This window comes from Anabas testudineus, chromosome 2 (assembly GCF_900324465.2).
Source record: "Anabas testudineus chromosome 2, fAnaTes1.2, whole genome shotgun sequence".
Classification (NCBI taxonomy): Eukaryota; Metazoa; Chordata; class Actinopteri; order Anabantiformes; family Anabantidae; genus Anabas; species Anabas testudineus.
Window position 1 is genome coordinate 2172560 of NC_046611.1, and position 20657 is coordinate 2193216.

At 40.5% G+C, this 20657-nt stretch overlaps 1 protein-coding gene across 1 annotated transcript in view; it reads left to right on the forward strand.

Annotated features, from left to right (window-relative positions):
• The first annotated feature begins 850 nt into the window (after positions 1-850).
• Positions 851-20657, forward strand: part of LOC113164575 (aryl hydrocarbon receptor-like) — a 67960-nt gene continuing 48153 nt past the window's right edge. Inside the window, exons 1-2 of the mRNA XM_026363930.1 lie at positions 851-1174; positions 13581-13768. Of these exons, the coding sequence (XP_026219715.1) occupies positions 1116-1174; positions 13581-13768 (247 nt within the window). The 5' untranslated portion in view covers positions 851-1115. The remainder of the gene's footprint in view (positions 1175-13580; positions 13769-20657) is intronic.

Here is a 20657-nt window from a genome sequence, read left to right on the forward strand (position 1 = left end):
TGTGCATATTTATAAATATGTTGCAGATAATATATTTATTAAGATTAAAGACAAGTTATGTATGTTAATCATTATTTTAAAAAGAATACATTATTAATATGTAAATGGTAAACACTGATATAGCTCTTTTCTACCTAACTGGTACTCAAAGCACTTTACACTGCTTCTCATTCACCCATTCACACACACATTCACACACCGATGGCAGAGCTGCTATGCAGCTGACCTGACTCACTGGGGGCAACTAGGGGTTCAGTATCTTGCCCAAGGACACTTTGGCATGTGACATGGCAGCAGGGAATTGAACCACCAATCCTGTGATTGACAGCCAACTGCTCTACCTATTGAGCCACAGCCACCCATATGTACATTTATTAGTGTGTAATAAAATCTAATGTAAATATATACTTTTCATTTTTATTTTTCATTTAATGGTTATATTTAAACATGTAAATATTCCTTGTATACTGCTTTAGATTTTTTTTTTCTTCACAAGACTGTGTTAATCTTTGTTAATTTTCTGTGCACAGTACATGTGTGCCTTTTGTATAGCTGGGTATTTTATATTGTATTTGTATTAAAAGCAGTAGTACAGACTAATTAACACTGATTATATTGCTCATTATAATCATTCTTATTATAAATTATTAAATTAAATACCGTTTAATGACGATGGGAGCGGTTCCCCCTTAAGGTCTTCCCGGTGGGAATGCCGTGTTCCACCTCACCCTCCTCTGTGGTGTCACCTGGCCCACATTCGGTCCACCTTAAACAGTTGCGCCCTCCCGCTACAGTGTACGTGCACACAAACCGCGACGGGAGCGCGCGTCGTCAGCAGCAGCAGCAGCAGCTCCGTCAAATCAAACCGACGGGGACGCGCACAGTCACAGGACGCGCGGCTCGTTCGGAGAAGTCGCTTTAAAAGTTAAAGAGCGACATGTTGGATCAGTGAGCGGGTCGGACCGGGCCAGGACGGACACCGCCGACGATACGGGGATTTCTACCGGCTCCGGAAGCCTCTGCTTCGGTTTAAGGATCTTCTTTCGAGGGACGTGAGAGTCCCGGACCCGAGTGGACTGTGAAACCGGGAGAAGGCCACTTGGTGCCGCTTCAACATGCTGTCGAGCACGACGCTGTACGCGGCGAAGAAACGGAAGAAGCCCGTCCAGAAAATGTAGGTCTGCACATGGGGCTCCGGGTAGTACTGAACGAGTACTGAACGAGTACTAAACGAGTACTGAACGAGTACTGAACGATTAGTTAACGAGTACTAAACGAGTACTTAACGAGTACTGAACGATTACTGAACGAGTACTGAGTACTGAACGAGTACTGAACGATAGTTAACGAGTACTGAACGATTAGTTAACGAGTACTGAACGATTAGTTAACGAGTACTGAACGAGTACTGAACGATTAGTTAACGAGTACTGAACGAGTACTGAACGATTAGTTAACGAGTACTAAACGAGTACTGAACGATAGTTAAAAGAGTACTGAACGACGTTATGAACGAGTCCCTGAACGAGTAGTAAAACGAGTACTGAACGCGTACTACAACGCTTACTGAACGAGTACTAAACGATTAGTTAACGAGTACTAAACGAGTACTGAACGAGTACTAAACGAGTACTGAACGAGTACTAAACGAGTAGTAATAGTAGTAATAGTAGTAGTATACTACTAGTATTAGTAGTATACTATTGGTACTCGTAGTATACCACTAGTACCAATAGTATACTAGTAGTATCAGGCTTCATGATTCTCAGTAGGTACAGAGGTACTGCTGACATGTGTTGTACTTCTACTGTAATACTGTAGTAATACCACTGTAGATACTACGCCCCTGGTCTTCATGGTGAGTTAGAGCCTGTGATAACCACGAGTGTGTGTGTGTGTGTGTGTGTGTGTGTGTGTGTGTGTGTGTGTGTGTGTGTGTGTGTGTGCTGCATTCAGAGCTTCTGTTGCACAATAAGGTGAATTCCTGTTGTTTCTATTTATTCAGTCAAACTTTTGTCTTCTGTAGCCACAGATCGAGGGTCCAGCTGTGCAAACAGCTCCACTCTGCTCCACTCTGCTCCACACTGCTCCACACTGCTCCACACTCCTCCACTCAGCTCCACACAGCTCCACACTGCTCCACACAGCTCCACACAGCTCCACACAGCTCCACACTGCTCCACACTGCTCCACACTGCTCCACACTCCTCCACTCTGCTCCACACTCCTCCACTCTGCTCCACACTGCTCCACACTGCTCCACACTGCTCCACACAGCTCCACACTGCTCCACACAGCTCCACACTGCTCCACACTGCTCCACACTGCTCCACACTCCTCCACTCTGCTCCACACAGCTCCACACTGCTTCACACTCCACTGCTTCACACAGCTCCACACTGCTTCACACTGCTCCACACTGCTCCACACTCCTCCACTCTGCTCCACACTGCTTCACACTGCTCCACACAGCTCCACACTCCTCCACTCTGCTCCACACAGCTCCACACAGCTCCACACAGCTCCACACTGCTCCACACAGCTCCACTCTGCTCCACACAGCTCCACACTGCTTCACACTGCTCCACACTGCTCCACACTCCTCCACTCTGCTCCACACTGCTTCACACTGCTCCACACAGCTCCACTCTGCTCCACACTGCTCCACACAGCTTCACTCTGCTCCACACAGCTTCACTCTGCTCCACACAGCCCTACACCGCGTCCTTTACAGTTACATGGTATAGGAGAGGAGTAGGTTCTGTGTTGTTCTCTGTGTTTGCAGTAGGAGCTACAGTCTCCCTAGTTGAATCCATACGGCCATAAAGTCTATTTTCCCTGCTGTGGTTATGCAATGTTGGCCAGCCAGACCGAGGTAATGTGAAGTGCTGAAGTCCAACAACACTGCAGGCCAATCCAGCATGGAAAATAAAGAAAACTGTTGCTCCAGTGTTATTTAAATCTAATTAGACCATCTCAGACAGCTGGGCTTCCCAGACAAATGGTCTCTGTACTTTGAAACGCTAGAAACTCATTTAGCTCTTCTGAAGAAACCTCCTCTGGGTTTATGCATTCACTTGGAATTTGTTATTTATAGTGAATTCTGGTTTGAGTGTGCTCTGTAGGCGGGGAGGTTAACAGTGGAGAGAGTGAAACCCCACATCAGTAAGATCGTCATACCACCTTCTTATGTGTGTACTCGTGATTTTAAGCATACACGTATAGATGGCATCTCGTTTCCTTCTGGATTCCCCTTCACAGACCCCTGGATGGGCCCAGACCACACTTTGAGAACCGCTGCTGCAGCATGATAGCATTGAGAAGTCATTTGTTGCATGTTCGGTAGCAAACTGATCTGTAGTTACTGTACAATGCTCCGCTGGCCGAGTGTCAAACCTGTAGCGGTTCTTTAATGACGTTCTCTGTAGAACCTGAGCAAAATACAAACAGCCTTCATACTTCTGGGCTACAAGTCAGAACAGCATTAAAGAACTCTGGGAAGGTTTTGACCACATCTGGGAAATTAGTGCTAGTGAAGCACATTAAAATGAGCAGTTCTTTGACCATAACAGAACCGTTCTGGTTCCACAACGTAAATCCTTTTACACTGCACCTTCATTTTCTTTTTAAAATCTAAACTTAACATCACTTGGATATTATAATTATTACTGTGCTTCAAATTCTGCCACATAATCAACTCGCTCTGCACATGGTACTGTACAGTAACGAGTCTGAGTGGTTAATCTTTAGCTAGTTAGTCTTTTTCCACCAGTTTAGCTGTTTAGCATCATGCTAACCTGTTCACCAACTCTAATTGTTGATTCTACTTTTCCTTAGTGGAGGACTTTCAGAGCTAACATTAGCGTAGCCTCTCTGGCTGCAGTGAGCTGTGTTCGGGTGGAGGTGGCACATAACAAAACCATGCCCAAAAAGACAGTTCTATGTAGGAAATACTACCGTTCTTTGTAGAACCTTATATGTGCTGTAAAGAATGGTTATCTAAAGGATTGTTTCTTCTAAACTAACTGTGCTAGAAAGAAGCTTCAGGAGAAATTTACCTAAAACCTCAATTCGATTCTTTAAATACTTGGTTGGTGTTGTATTCAAGTCTTTATAGAGGTTCTCTAATACATGTTTAAAAAGTTCTTCGAACATCAAAGGTGCAATCTGAGAATGGTTCTCTAGTTATCTGTTCGCAAAGGATCTCCACAGCACCGTATGCTTATAGTGCAGATTGAAGTGGTGCTATAAAGGGTAATATCAGGATAGGTTCCAGTAGCGTGTTAAGGGTGTGATAATGTGAGGTTCTCTGAAGAATGAGGCTAAAAGTAGTTTGTCATGGATACTTAATTGTGCAATAAAGAACTATTAGACTAAGGTTCTGTAAGCAGCAGGCTTGGACTCTATCCAAGACCCTTTATAGCAGCATCGTACTCACTGTCTTTATGTCAGAGTCTTCCTGGTGCTGTAAGGAACCTTTTACAGGTTCTGTGAAGCAGAATGCTGAGAAAGTTTATGAAAACACATTCATAGTGAAGAGCAGTTAGATGTTCTCCACTAACAGCACTATGCTGTAATCATCTGTTATAACTTATTAGGTACATTTTTTACTGCAAGGTGCTCAGGTAGATAATTACGAACTCTTCATGATGCTGCAGAAACTGAAATTATTTGCTATAGGAATCAAGTTAAAACAGGATTTTTAATATTAGACTAGACTAGATTTTATTGTGCTGTAAAGAACCTTTTACAGAACGTTCTCTAAAGCAGTATTTTCAGATAGGTAAGCACAGACCATTCCTGGTGCTGCAGAGAGCTGTTTGCTGAGTTCTCATTAGCATCCTGCTGATCCCAGACTCCTCAAAGTGACACTGTTTGAGGTGTTCTCTCTGGGACTATGGTGAAGTACATAAAAAAAAAGTTTTTATGTTCTAGTGGTTCCTCTTAATACTCTTCTAAAAACTTTTAATTATTTCTCTATAGCACCGTGATGAAATGGTTTGAAAATTTATAGAGGTTCCTTTAAAGCACCACGTGAAAACAGTGGTTAAAGTAAATCACAGACCATCTAATACTGAAAAGAACCTTCTGAAAATGTTCTGAGTGCTGTACGGAGCATTTAGAAAACTTCTGCTGAAAAGAACCTTAATTAAAGTCATAAGAACTGATACGGTTCAGCCTCCACTCTAGACCCTTCAGGGTGCTCTAGAGAACCCTTTGAGAAGAGAAGAGCTTTAGCCAGCCATACAGAGGGTGAACTGCTCCATACAGAACCACGGCCCAAAGCAGAGAACCATGTCAGAACCCTGCCAGAACCGCGGTTTCAGTGTGTGTGTGGTACTACCTGCATTAATCATAATCAGGACGTGGAGCGAGAGCGCTCTCACGCAATGTTTCCACGAGGGAGGGAGGAAGGGAGGGAGCGAGGGAGGGAGGATGGCGTAACATGAGCCTCGCTCTGTTTTTTCCTCCTCCTCCTCCTCCGACTGCCACAACATACTTTCTTTGCCCGTCTTTCCTTCTGTCTCTCTGTGTGTTTTTGGGGGGGTTGTTTTTTTCCTCCCTCCCTCGACTCAAATTAACATAGTTCTGTCTCACGCAAACGGTTACGTAAGTCTGCCATGTTCGCTCGCCCTGGTTTTTTAGGAAAAGTTGCTCTCAGGGAGTTTATCTTTCTTTTCTTTTGAGGAGTGGTGATGTTGAAGTGAGTGTGTATGTGACACAGTCTGCGTAAGCGGACGGGACGGGAGGCGGCGTTTCAGCCGTCGGCTCTGAGGCTTCTACCTTCATGTTTACACTGCACTGTAAAACTAGAACATTAAAATTCATGGTAATGTGAGAACGAAAGAGAGTCAGTGTAGCACGATCCAAAACAAAAACGTTGATATAGGGAGATAGATACGTAGACACTGACCCCGCACGGCTGTCACGTCCTCTTGTGGGAAAGCCTGTCTGCATCATTTTGGATGCTGGCGTGAGAGTGAAAGTGAGTCCAACACTGATGTGTGGTGATAAAGTCTGACTCACAGTTCGTACCAAATGTGCACGCTAGTTAATTAATACTTCATAATAACAATAATACATTTGATAAACATGATAGGAAGTGGACTCAAATGGGTGCCAACATGCTCGTATAACAGTTTCTCTCGATTCTATCTCTATTATGATGGTGGTTTACATATTGCTAGTTGGAGCGGTTGTAGACGACGCATCTGACGGGGTTATTCTGCAGCCTTCACCACTAGATGCTACGAATTCTCACACAAGGCATTTTTAAAAAGTGATCTCACTGAGCTCCACCTGGTGTGTGTTAGACGTTATTTTCAATATCTATCAATATGCCAATTATTGGCTGAGTTGTTTGTCAAGAAATGTCAACAACAAGGGAAACACCAACACTAAATGTCAGCTCCAATAGTCTAATACCATCAAGTAATAAAATTACAGTGGCATTAAAAAAAACATAGTGCTGCAGAGATAAGAGACTGAGTCGACCTTCCCCACCAGTCTTCTTCATGCACTTGTGTTTATGTTCACTGCAGAGTGATCTAAGTGCCAGATGATTGCTGTTTGACAGCAAAAATTAAATCAACTGGACTAAATTTACTTGGAAAAAAACTGCCAGATGTTGTAGTTTGTGTTTTTGGTGGATGTGATTTCAGCAGAGTCATGCTGATGCTTCTTGAGGCCTGCAACAGGAGACGTGCTGCTTTTCTCATGACTTTTCTCATGTGCCGACTTCCACTTTCAAGCCCACGTCAACAGTGATGTAACTGAGCCGTTGTTGATATTTACTTTCAACTTTGCAGTATCATGCTCATGTTGGGATGAGAGCGCTGGAAATGTGATAGTAACATGCTGATTAAGAAGTGCTCAAACGCAGAAAAATACAATATATTGTAGAATATGTCCCAATATGATGATATATACCTGCTAGTATTAAACCCCCATATGTTTATTATATGTAGACCCTTTTACAGCTACATTAGCTTTAGGCAGAACTAAGACAAACTGAGGGGAAACCTTAATCTTGCTGTGTTGCTGGGTGCTAGAAATGAAGGAGTAATGGCTCTAACCTAAAGTTTAATCTCATACCAGCTGCTGCTGTCAGTTCAATAAATGAAGACAGCTGTGGTTAAATGGGTTCAAACATGGATCGGACTGTTGTGTGTGTGACTCACATCATATAAGAACAACTATTGTGATTAAATATTGTCTTTGTAGGTGGTCATGTCTAGAAGTTTGTCAAGGCCCCCTAATGATCAGAAATAGGAAAACTAAGAGGAATAACAGGCCTTTGTACTAACAGGTGTCTTTCTAAGTGTTAGCTAATAAAGCTAGTTATTGTAGCTAATGTGCTTAGAGCTTATGAGATTATTCAATGTTATTTATCTTAAGCTAATAACGTTTAATCTGATATGCAGTGCAAGCCAAAAAACACATTTTTAGTGTTTGTGAGTTAATCCTGTTCTCTTATCGTTAAACCACCAGTTTATTGTGGTGACGTTTCACGTTGGACCCATTAATGCTTCACCTGACAACACTGAAGGTGACTTGTTTGTTAGGTCTTATCTGACCACAGTAGGTCGTTGTTAATTATGCAGATCTCATTGGTTAATGTTAACTTTTCCAAGTAAGCAGAGAGTGAGTTACTGTACATGTTTAAATAAAATAAAATAAATAAAATAAAATAAAATTTTCTGCAGCCCTGTTAAAATACAATCCAACCAAACGTGCTAGCCAGTGTTAGTCAACGTGTTTAGGGCTTATTGTTCCTCTATCTACTCTGTACTGGTGTTTATTCTTTACCACAGGCTCGTTGATGATTGCAGATCCATTTTCCACCCTGTTATACAAAATAAATAAACTAAACAAAGAAAACGATAAAACTATGTAAAGTTATAACGGCTTTCTCAGTAGTGTCTCTAATATCCTCAGAGTTTCTTCTTGACGGAGCTGTAAACTGTGAAAACCACAGGAAATGATCAACGTCATGCTAATGATTCATGTTTTATTAAACGTTAACTGTAATTTTTATTATGTTAGGTTATTCAAACATTTCTAATGTTTGTGAAGCTGGATTAGAAGTAAAATGTGAAACTGTTTAGGAAAAGAATCAAACAGAGAGTAAAGCTTCTGTCAACACAGTCATGTAGAAAATGGCCACAAACTTTGAGTTATTGTCTTTTCCTGAGCCCGACATCGGTGGAGCTCTCATACTCTTCATGAGCTCGTTATCGGTGGAGCTCTCATACTCTTCATGAGCTCGTTATCGGTGGAGCTCTCATACTCTTCATGAGCTCGTTATCGGTGGAGCTCTCATACTCTTCATGTGCTCGTTATCGGTGGAGCTCTCATACTCTTCATGTGCTCGGTATCGGTGGAGCTCTCATACTCTTCATGAGCTCGTTTTGTCCCGTATCATAACTCCAGCGTGGAACAGATGCCAAAATCGTATTTAGTTTCTTTTGTTCTACAAAGGTGTCGTTGCACCATCAGAGAAAAAGGGCCTTTGTGTGAGCACAGGGGAGTGTTTCTTCAAGTCCAGCACTTGCCCACACTCCCTCACACACACACACTCTCATCTACACACTCGTACGTTCACGCCCCTTCCAGGACAGATTTGGTAGATAGCGAGAAGCAACAACACTGGCCGCTCATTGTTCTCGCAGGGAGTTGTGCCGGTCAGGAATGCAGTGATAGCCATCGCTCCTCGATTTCAGATATGTCGTGTTCTGGAGTATTATTGGAAGCAGATGTCTTATTTACAGGATGGAGGGAAGGGGGCTTTGTCAGGGCCAGTGTTCACATCTTACAGCTCCCAGTTACAGTAAAGTGACTATTGGTCCATCTCTTACTGTATTTTACATTTTGCACATTCCTTCAGGGTATTTCACAGTTTGAACTTCAGTTGTTATTTTAGAGGTATTTTAGTCCTGTTAACCCACGTCTTCACATTCCTGTTGTGCATTTTGCAATAGCAACTAATAATCCAGACTTATTTTCGGCTTCAGTTCTAGTATTTAATGCTGTATTCATCCTGTTCATCCCTTGGTTTAGTCTGCATCTATATTAAAACATCAACACATATATTTCTGAATACAACCTTCTCTTACTGTCAAGGCATAAGTGTAATTTCTTGCAGTAATTTGTCTCTTTTAGACTAGTACACCAGTTAAAGTTGGATGTTTTCATGCATGTTCAATTTTAAATTTAACATTTTGCAGAAGGCTGCTTCACCTCACTTGTTGAAATTAATCTGTATTTAAAATATTTATAGTAGGCTATACTGGCTCCTCTGTTGCCTAATGTAGTTTTAAGACTCATTTTGATCCAGTTTGAGAGGATTTCAACCATGAAATGAAAGATAAAACCGTCCATGTTTAATATGTTTAACACATGGGTTGTTTATATTATCTACATTTCACAAGAAGTCTGATTTTAGAGTTCAGGCACGAGCTCTTCTGCCTCTCAGTGTTATTCTTAGAGACATTTTGGTGAATTTGAACCACAGTGAAGTCATACAAATGAAGCTCTATATCAAATCCAGCCACTCTGTCCTCGTTCATTCGATCCTTTTTTTTTTTTTTACCACATTGGTAAAAAATCTTTCATTGAATCATTTCCCCCTGAAGCTTGTTTTTAGAAAGCAGTTAGCATCTTCTTGTTGTTTTTAAGTACGGTACTGGCTATATTTAATCTAAGTGAGTTGTTCTGCATCATTTTTCAGGGTGTGTTCTTCCTCTTTCAGAGTAGTTAACCTATTAAATCTCCTGTCTCTTCATGGTATCTACAGAGACATCACCTGTTAATAGTAAACACCTGGGAAATACTGCAAAGCTACATGCATGTGTGAAGGGAATAAGTTGTGACTTTTTAGCTGTTCATAAGTGAAGCATTGTGGTCCTAACTACTTTCACACTCATGTTGAGGTCCCTTGTGGTTTTCTGCAACTCGAGGCTGCACATTTAGGCACTTGAAAGCAGTAGTAATCAGCAGGTTACAGGGTCAAAGCCACAGTGCCTAGAAAGTATGCCGTTGTTATGCAGGTGCACACACACGATCAGCATGACGACTGGCCTCACCTGACCTGAAATCCCCAGCGGAGTCATCAGCAGGAACATCTGAACCTGATTTAAGTTGGGAACCAGCAGATAGGCAGCTGCTCTGTGTGAGGCTGGTTTATGACGGGAAGGTCACAGGTTCTGCAGAAGTGTCTGTCACTGCTGCTGCAACTAACGGTCGTTACTAATATTTGTGACATGGATTAAGACGTTTTTTTACATGTCAGAACAAAGCCAGTTCCCAGAGCCCCAGTTGACGTCTTAATAGTGCATTTTTTTGCATACACATATTCAGATTACTACCAGATAAAACCAACAATAGAAGGAAATCTTCACATTTGAGGGTTCATTGATTAATTGCCTCTTTATAAATTACTAATTACTGTATGTTAGCTCTGTAAATATACAGATTAAATGTCAGGTCAAGTCTTTTCATTGGAAAACTTCCTTTTCCCTTAAACAACATGGACGAGTTACATACCTCATGTTGCCCCAGACTGAAAGAGACTCAAAATGTCTGCAGATAAGCAGCAACTAACATTGCGATTCTGCGTCTATTTTGGTCGTTCTGCGTCTCCTTTTGTGGTTTGTGATCATTTTATGGGTGTTTTGGCCATTTTCTCTCCCTTAAGAATCATTTTCTGTCTCTCTTTTTTGTGTATTTTTAGTCATTTCTCGGCCCCTGGGACCTGTTCTAAGTCTATTTTTGGTCATCATATTACTCTTTTAGGTCATGTTTGGACTGTCTGTGGTCACTTTACGAGTCCTATTAGTATCTGACTGGGTGATATTTGTCTCTTTGGGATCATTTTGCATCTGTTTATAGTCATTTTGCGTGTTTTAGTGGAGCTCTGTGATTTTAAAGAAAGATACATGACTGTGCCTGTTTGATAATCCTCCATGTTTAAGCAAGGCAGTCTGTCTGAGGGTTCTGAGCATCTGAGTCATCTTTCAGAATACATATTCTATAACAAGCACCGTCTCCATATCATCAGTGTAATCATAAATGTTCACACTAATAGAATTTTAATAAGACAGTCTAAGCTCCAGGTCTACTTATAACTTTTACCAGGGACTTTCTGCTGTCTCCACTGTTTGGTTTCTGCACAGTTATGCAGATTGATCTGTTGACATGTGAACTCAGTAGCTGTTATAATTTCTAACAGAACCTCTCATGAATATTGGCTTAAAATTAAACACCACACACTGATGGAGAATGCGTGACATGGCCAGGAAAAAGCTGGTAAGTGAACCCTGACTTTGATTGTGCTATTAGTATTTCAAGAATGAAAGTCCATGCTTATATTCAGACATCCTGGACATTTTTCCAGCATCCTTTCTGCATTATGTTGCTTTAATTTAATTTGACAGTGCCTTTTTGCAAACAGTGGCATGCTTTGGGTTTTGTTCTAGCTTCCCAGGGCGGTGATTGACAGCCACAGAGTACAGTATGTTACTTACTGGTTTTCTTTTAGGGGGAAATAAGACTCATACTATCTGGAAAATTCTGCTTGGTTTAGTTGAAGTGGAAAGAAGAAGAGAAGATGAGTGTGTCTCTGTTTTAAACTGTGCGGCATATTGAGAAGCACAGTTAAACAAAACGTGTGTCTATTATTATATCAGTTGTATGTTGACCTTAACTGACTTTTTAGAAGTGATGAGTGCTGATCGAGTCTGACAGTTTTAAGAATAACTCTAAATAAATTATTAAAAGTTGTCATTTAAAGAGGGCACATGCAGAAACAATCTAAGCCACCCTCTTTGCAGTGTGTAGTTTCACTATATATTATATAAGTTAAACCTAATCTCCTGGGCTGGTTTGAGGTGCACTACAGCTTCACACCTTCTCTGGAAAAACTCAGAGCTCCTCTGTGCAGTGAATGTCTGGTTTGAGTTACAGACGAGAAGCCGCTGGGTTTACCACCGGTCACCGGAGTTCACTTACAGATACAGACCTGATTTATGCCGCTCAGCTTCATCTGGCCTGGCGACGCGGACCTGCAGCCAAGTACTGATCAGGGTTTATTTGCGGCATTACACAAGTTAAAACAACAAAATGTGCTGTGTCAAACTAGTGTAAGGAGCTGCAGTGATTTCAGATTCATGTTGTGTGTAAATAAACGTGACATTTCTCATCTAGGATGGAAAATTTCACTCACTCGCTCACTCACACTTTATCTATCCCAATGTCGATAAACTGTGTAGTGTGCAGACAGAACACAGGTGATAAACAAGTCCTGGAACAGGTGACATCAGTCTGCAGACCTGGTTCCCACGGCAACAGTGGATGGAGCTAGACAGCTTGTTGTTCAGGCTCTGGAGAATCGAAGTGGTCTGGGCTGCGTTGTTTTCCACTCAGCTAACTCTTTAATCCCCGACATGCAGCCACTGAGAGAGAAAACTATTTATTTATTGGTGATTAGTCTGAAAACGTAATATAACATTGCATGTTTACTGTTACTGGTACATTACTGTTATGTATATAAGACTTCATTGAGATAAACCACTGAAAAAAAAGGATTCACAATGAGATTATGTCATTTAAAACACAAAACAGTGGAAAACTGTTTCGTTTTCATGTTTATTTTATCTATTTAGTTTTTATTATTGACACTAATTTTTTATTATTGACACTAATTGTTTAATTTAAGCTAAAAGGTACATTTTCTTGTGACATATATATATATATGTATACATTTATGGTAATTCATTTTAATTAATAAACAACAAAGTGTGCTAACTGAATTGTGAAATGTGTTATCACTTCATAGTGACAAATTTAGATGATTTAGACATTTTTTAAAGCAAAGCTGAAACTGCTAGTTATGTTAATTAAACTTTATAACGAATAATGAAATGTATCTGCCACTATTGTGCTAATTGATTATTACTTTAACTAACTTAACAAACTATAAAAAAATTTTTCTTGACACAAATTATAAAACATTTCACTTTGGACACTGGAAACTAATTTATTGGACTAAACCACTGGTAAATTATTTGTTAGAGTAACCAGATAACTGACAGCTGTAAATTTACCTACTTTTTAATTGGATCTCTTTTTTATAAATTGCACCAGCGTCTTGAATTTTTAGTTGCAGGAGCATAAAGAAAATGAAATAAACGTTTTTGATATGTTCCACCTTGTGTCACTGCTGTGCTGCAGTGTCACATCTCTCTTGTGTTATCCCTGTCATCTCAATTTGTCCCAGCTGCTGTTGTAATGACGCACACGCACGCACACACACACACACACACACATTATCATACAGAACACAATTAGCCTCAAGCTTGTTTCTTGTTCTCATCATGACCTTTCTAGTCTCCAACTGGAGCTTTGATGCTCATGGGAAACTGACCTTTTAAACTGAGTCTCAGTTTGATGGGTTTCCTTAGTTCTTCTCTACGTTTGTCATTTTTCTTTGTCAGTAAAGTTTGTTTTTGTCTAGCTGTCCAGTAAAATCACCTCTGTAATTACTTTATATCTAATATATGTTTTTGTCTCTGTATCAACAGCCCCAAACCTCCACCTCCTGATGGCGCCAAGTCAAACCCGTCTAAACGCCACCGCGACCGGCTCAACAGTGAACTGGACAAGCTCACCAGCCTGCTGCCCTTCTCCGAGGAAGTCAGGGCTCGCCTGGACAAGCTCTCCGTCCTCCGTCTCAGCGTTGGGTACCTGAAGGTCAAAAGCTTCTTTAACGGTGAGTGTAGAAAATCAAGTTTGACCTGAACTCAAGCCCCGCAGTGTTTTAAAAGCACAAACTGCTGATTTCTGATGTTTTGCAGCACAGGAAGTGAGGTCACAGCACCAAAGATGATACAAAAAATATAGTATTTTAGGAAACAGTAGAGTTAAAAAATAATTTTACTTAATAATACTAAAAGAAAGTGGAATAAGTGACTTTCCAGTGAATTCAGAATTTCATTTGAATTAGCAGAAAAGCTTTTGTGGTTAAATCTATAAAACATCCTCAAATAAGAAAGAAATCATGAGCTAAGGACAATGGTGAATTAGTTTTATTAGTATGGAGCAATTATGCTCTGTAACCTCATTTAAAAGACAAATCTCTCCTCTGGGAATGAATTGATATTTATTAAAAGTGAATCCTGCCGTATTTCTGTCAACATGGTGCAGGGAGGTTTGCAGTTCAGTGAGGTTGTTCCAGTTTCCAGTGAACTTCCTCACATTGTTTTGCGAGCTCTAGGAGCGATTTGATCCAGACAGCATGAAAGACGATGTTCCTATTTCCAGTAAAAGGATTTGGGTGGGGCTGAGAGGCTATATCAGTGCAGGCCTGTGAAATTTGGCCCTTCTGGCTCACCGTATATTTGGAGCCGACCTCCTCAGCAACAGGAGGTGTGAAGCAGAGCGAAAAGAGGCGAGCATTTCTCTGTGAATGTTGTCCGGGGAGATCTGTACACACAGTGTGTGTGTGTGTGTGTGTGTGTGAGGACATTAGTGCACACCTGTTGTGTGCTGTACGGTAAAATGCTAACATAAACACGTATGTTAAGTATGTTAAGTATGATAAGTTCAGTAATTGCGGCCATAATCTTTATTTAAACTGATGTTTACATTTATTTTGCACATACACAAACAGCATAAAACAGGTGTCTTATTGCTGCACAGTTGATGTTTGGCACCTGCTAAAAAGTTCTGCACTTACTGGTACGTTACTGCATTTTTGAGGCAAATTTTTTTTATTTTGCTGCTTGGTTTTAAATATACTATTCTGAGAAACGTTGGCAGCTGGATTCAGTCTTTTTGTGGAAGGTTTACACTTGACTAATAACTTATTTATGTGGAGCTGATGAGATGTATCTAGTAGAGAAGCACTAAGAGATAACACAGTGTCTATACGTTCGCCTCAATGTGTCTGTTGCTGTAATAGTGGATTTTTAGAGCTTTCTCTTTGAAAACAGCAGCTTTCTGCTGCTGAAAATGAAAAAACGTAGCTGCAGATGTAGCTGATAATTCACTCCTGCACCGTTTCACACTGTTTTCACGTTGTCATTTGACTCATTATAAAATCTAAATTTTATAAAGAGTAGATGACTTGTTATTAAATGTACATTGAACCAAATGTTTCCACATTATGTAACACATCCGGTTCCACAAGGGTTCTTTTAAGATAAATAGGCACTTACTGCTCTATTAGTTAATAAAACTTGATTTTATGTAAGTCAACTTCAGCTGACACAATAAATGTTCCCAACAAAGAGCAGTAAACAAGGTAATCAGCGCACAGAGCCAACATAAACATTAAGTGAGGAGGTGATATATCTCCAAACACTGGAATAATAAAGTGCTTCACTTTATTGTGTTGAGAATGAGGCTGGAATCAATGGGAGTTTTTGTTCTGAAACAAAGTTCATGCCAGAAATCTCAGCTGCTGGCAAGTAATCAATGAGTCGCTGGCATTGACTAACAACCCTATCAACCCCCTGCAGACACGTTATGGTCTATTTGTGCTGTGAGACACTAAAAAACTGACTTACTACCTCTTTGATGCGTGCATCTGTAGAAACCGTGTGTTCTTAACTGTTCTTATTAAAACAAAGGAGATTTTCAGTCATCTTTTTCCAACAGCTTCAACCTGTTGCCAAATGCAACAGACAGCAGAGCCTGTAGCTTTGGACTCATCAATTATTTGGCAGCGCTGGTCACTTAGTGTCGGCTGAACAAATGGGAGTCTGGTTACTTTCAAACTACACTGACAGCGTGGGGGTGAGGTGAGTGGTAGCAGTTTCACTCGGCGCTTTTATTTTGAAAGATGAGGGAGGAGATGAAGAGCATGTTGGCACGATGTGGAGTATGTGCAAACAACGTACAGTTGTTTAATGAAGCAGACATGGCTGATATTCCCTGATCATTTCTATCTTTTCTTTGTTTATATTTTAAATTTTAAATTTTTTAACCGTTTGTACTTTATTTCAACATAAAAGAGAATTAGGAGTAGATAAATTTATAAAGAAACTAATGACTAGTTGCAGCTACATCAACACAACAAACCACAGTTATCTAATACGTTTTTATCTATGTTGACATATAGACAATTTAATCAAGCAATCATTCATTTTCTGACTGAGTTCAGCGTCTTTACTGACTAACAACCTTGTCCAGTTGCCAGTAATTCTCTCTTTAATCGCGTCACACCCTTCATATATTATTTATTACAGTTACTACAGGTTGACAGATTTATCAAGAAACAGAATAAATGAGCAGACATAATGTTTTCAATGATTTCTTTGCCTGTAAGCAACATACTGTAAAACTAATGTACTGCAGCTAAAGAGAACTCCTCCACCTCCACCCATTTCTTGGCTGCTGATCCGTCATTCTCCCTCCCACTGAGCCCCACCCGTTTCCTGTGGCGGCCCCTGCAGCACCCCGGGGCCCCTGTTCCTTCAACTGTTGAGCGTTTCCTCCTCAGCTCGTATGTCTGAAGTTCACAGCCCCAGCGATCCCCTCTCCCTCCACCCACCCTCCACCTCAAACAAACGCTGCAGGACTCCAGTTTGTTGTTACAGCAGGGAGACCTGTTCGCACGGCAGCCCTGCACCAGGACAACTCAACGCTTTATGCATTCATGAAACTCTCCAATACACACTTAAACAGCCCCCAATTTTACTTCTTCTGTGCCTCTTCAAAGGTTTCCTTTAAAGCCGACTTTTAGTGCATGCATCAGACCTCATTTGAAGTGCATTGTGGTGCACATCTAAGTATTAAGAAGTCCTCATTACTGTTGCTTTTGCGGTTTTCTGTAATGACAGGTTTGCCTGTCCACCTTTTGATGAATCCAGAAACCTTTATGGACTTTGCTCAGTCTGCTTCACTGTAATCCGTATTTAATCATCTTTGCTCAGCAGAACAGAAAGTATCTAGATCGCAAAGTTATTTAGAGAGTGTTTTTGACAGTGCTACGTGGTGGTGTGAATGTTGAGTCTTAAAGTAGACTTGCATGTTCTTTAAATATACTCAGCTCTTATTCTAGTGTATGCTGAGATATGTTAATAATAATCCTAATAATAACGATTTCTGACCTTATTTACCTCTTTTTTTCTTTGCTCTCTGATAATTCTAATAATAAACCTTTTTCTGGTAGCTTCTAAAACATTAAAATTTACATTAGAATGTAAATATATTAGAAAACAATTAAAAAAATCACAAGTAGTTTTAAAAAGGTAAAACCAGAAATACATTTCTAAAACAGCTGCAACTGCAACAGAGATTATCGCATTTAGATTATGGTCTTGTGTCTCGCGAAGTCCCTCATAACCTGCTACCCTGTTGCAGACAAGCTACTGAGGTAGCCTGGTGGCTAGAGGTTCACTCATGAATTAATGGTGACTTCCTGATATCCACAAATTTAATAAAACATGCCACAATTTTCATAGTTTTTGTTGTAAGAGGACGTATCCCTTTTCTTTTTGTGCAGACTTTTTGTTGAGGAACATATTAAAGTTGTTCCAGGTAAATATTGTGGTTATTTCATTCACATTTAAACAAAACTACAACCTTTCTCCAACCTTAATCAAAGACTTTTAGTTACCTAAACCATAGATGTAGATCTGGATATGAACTTTGGTCTCTGGTGTGACAGTTGTGCATCTTCCCACCATCCAACCCAGCCACCTTCCTCTGACTCAGTTGTCATTGTTAAAATATGTTTTATCAGACTATAATCCCGCCAACTTTCCTACAAAACATATTTTCTGTTACAGAGTGCAATTTGTGGGAGACAGGACTGATGTCAAACAGCTGCTGAAGTTAATATGAGCTTTTAAAAAATGAAACCCTCTTCTTAACCTAAAGTGTGTGTGTTGCAATAGCATGAGGTGTTTGTCCAAATTAAATTTTCTCAGTATAATTGCTCGTGGGAAGTTTTATGCACACAGGATGTTACTTATCTAAGTCGGAGACTCAAAACCAAAACTTTTCCCACTTAATTGCAAGAGCTAAAGGATCTGTTCCCAGCTGCCACACCATAGACTCGTAACTAGACTTACTGACGTAACCTCACAGGCATCGATGTGTTAATTTTTCCTAATACTGATTCTATAACTAAACATTTTGATGCAGGTGTTGATTAAACACTGTATATAGTACTGTGGCAATATTGTGTGTGAAGAATTGACTGTTTGCTGAACTAAAAGTAAAAGTGGAAACACAGACAACTGAATGTCCCTGTTACTCTGAACAGGGATATAGTATGATGCTGTTGAAACAGCTTTATCAGTGCTGCTTCACATTGTTCCCTAAATGTACAAGCTGTGATTTATTAAATTCCTGGAATAATAGAAAAAGCTTTGATTTTCTTTTTTTTCTGTATATGAGGAGAGAAAACGAAACCTTTAACTTCTGTCTGGTCATTCAGTATTTAAAATGTCACAAAATAGAGAAAAAGACATTTGTGGGGATTGTAAGAGTAGAGTTCTTTTGGACCCCTTTTTGGTCCAGAAACCTGTTGCACAATGTGTAATAGTAGGACTGCAGGAGCGAGATGGCCGGGCTGGCTGGTGGTCAGGATCTGGGAGAGAGCACAAGGGTAAAAAATGAGGCCAGGAGACGAATAGTGTGAGTGTGTGTGAGTGAAGTCGGCGTCCTCCAGGTGAATTGTGCACTTAGGTAATGCCACAAGAGGTTAGCAAACTTGGTGATCACAAAAAGGGATTCCAGGAGATCAAGTCCAAGGATCCAGAGCTTGTTTAGCAGGAGCATTCAGCACAGTTCCAGGGCTGAGGTCCAGGAAGTCCAAGCTGAGGTCGTGACATTAGGAGAGGATCTGTAGAGACGGTTTCTTGAAGGGCTAAGGCAGAATCAAGGTCAGGATTAAAGGGCAGGTTAAACACACGACAAGGAAGGATCAGGCAAGAGTCTTTTTATTTGTGGTTATTTCCTGGATGTATTCTGGTCATATCTCTTGTCATCAATCAACAGATTGATTTGAAGGAAAGGTTTTGTTTTTTGCATCTTTTGTGTAGATGAGAAAATAACTGAGTTATTATTATTATTATTATTGAGTTAAATTTCACTCAAACCATATTATGTTTGTTTGTTTGTTTATTATGTATGTTGTCTGGAGCTATTGAACCTAGACTGAGCTTTTCCAACCTTTGCTTCTGGGAAAATTAGCAAACATTTATTGCAGAAGTACAATACACGGACTAGACTGCAGACAAACTGAGAATTTAGATGGTGGCCTAGACGTTGATTCATAACTAAACTAAAGCCTGTATTTAAAGGACTGAGCAGAGAAAGAAATCTGTGTATCTTCGCCACTTTTGTCATTTCCCAAACACGGACATGAAGATCTCCTTTGTTAGCTTGAAGCTGTCCACAGGATAGTAATGCAGCACTGTGCCGCTGTGTGTGGCCTCTGTGCAGGCCAGACGCTGATGACAGCAGGAGTTTTACAATTAGAGTATTCCTCATGAGGAATTCAGATGAACCACAAGACCTCTAAGGCTCAGTAAGCCTGCCTGTTCTTTGCCAACAAAGAGATGCTTCATCCATAGACATTTAAACAAAAGCCAACCTTTTTAGCTACCATGATAGAAACTAGAGTTTATGAGTATGGTAAGGTCCCCAGACAGGAATTATACCTGCCTTAGTGGCAGAGCTTTTTATCAAATGCACACAAATGCACCCTTACACTGTAAAGTGCCCTGAGATGACTTCTGTTGTGATTTGGCGCTATTCAAATAAAACTGAGTGAGTTGTAGAAGAAAGATATTTGCTTTCAGCTCAATTTTCAGACTTTTGCAGCATTTCCTCCACAAAGCAGTGATGAAACTGGAACAAAACCACTCTTTAGATAAATAAATGTGTTCCCTCATTACAACTACATTAATTTATTCATTTAATCATCTTTTGGTTGGTAGAACCAGTAACTGGACTCTGGAGATATACAGCTCCAAGGAGGAGGATACCTGCAGAGGAGAACAGAGGGAGACAGAGAGGAGGACACACAACTACAGGAGAGAGAAGACAGAAAGTTAATGACATGAAATGGTAGAATTTGAATAGATAGAGGAGAAAGGAGAGAGGAGAGAGGAGAGGAGCTCAGTGTATCAGTAGAGGTCCCCCAGCAGATTAACCTATAGCAGCAGAACTAAGAGATGGTTCAGAGTCACCTGATCCATCTCTAACTATAAGCTTTATGAAAAAGGAAAGTTTTAAGTCTAGTCTTAAATGTAGAGAGGGTGTCTGCCTCCAAAACCTGAACTGGGAGCTGGTTCCACAGGAGAGGGGCTTGAAAGCTAAAGGCTCTGCCTCCCATTCTACATCTGAATACAGTGTTCTATAATATAGTAGCAAAGATATATGAGAATAGAAGAGAATAAGAATGTATTCCAATGGTTTAGTTCTGGCACTTTTAGTTCTCTATAGTTGTGATTTGCATGGACGCTTTGGTTGCGGGGAAGAAAAGCGAGTTCATTTGTCTCCTGAAATAGAAATAAAGGCATTCACGGCTTTAAAAACCAGACTGACTAAGTGTCTGTGGCCGCGGTGAATCCCTCATTGTGCTTGCAGGATTGCCAAACACTCCAGTCTGTCTAAGTCTGTCTGATGCTGAATTTCCCAGC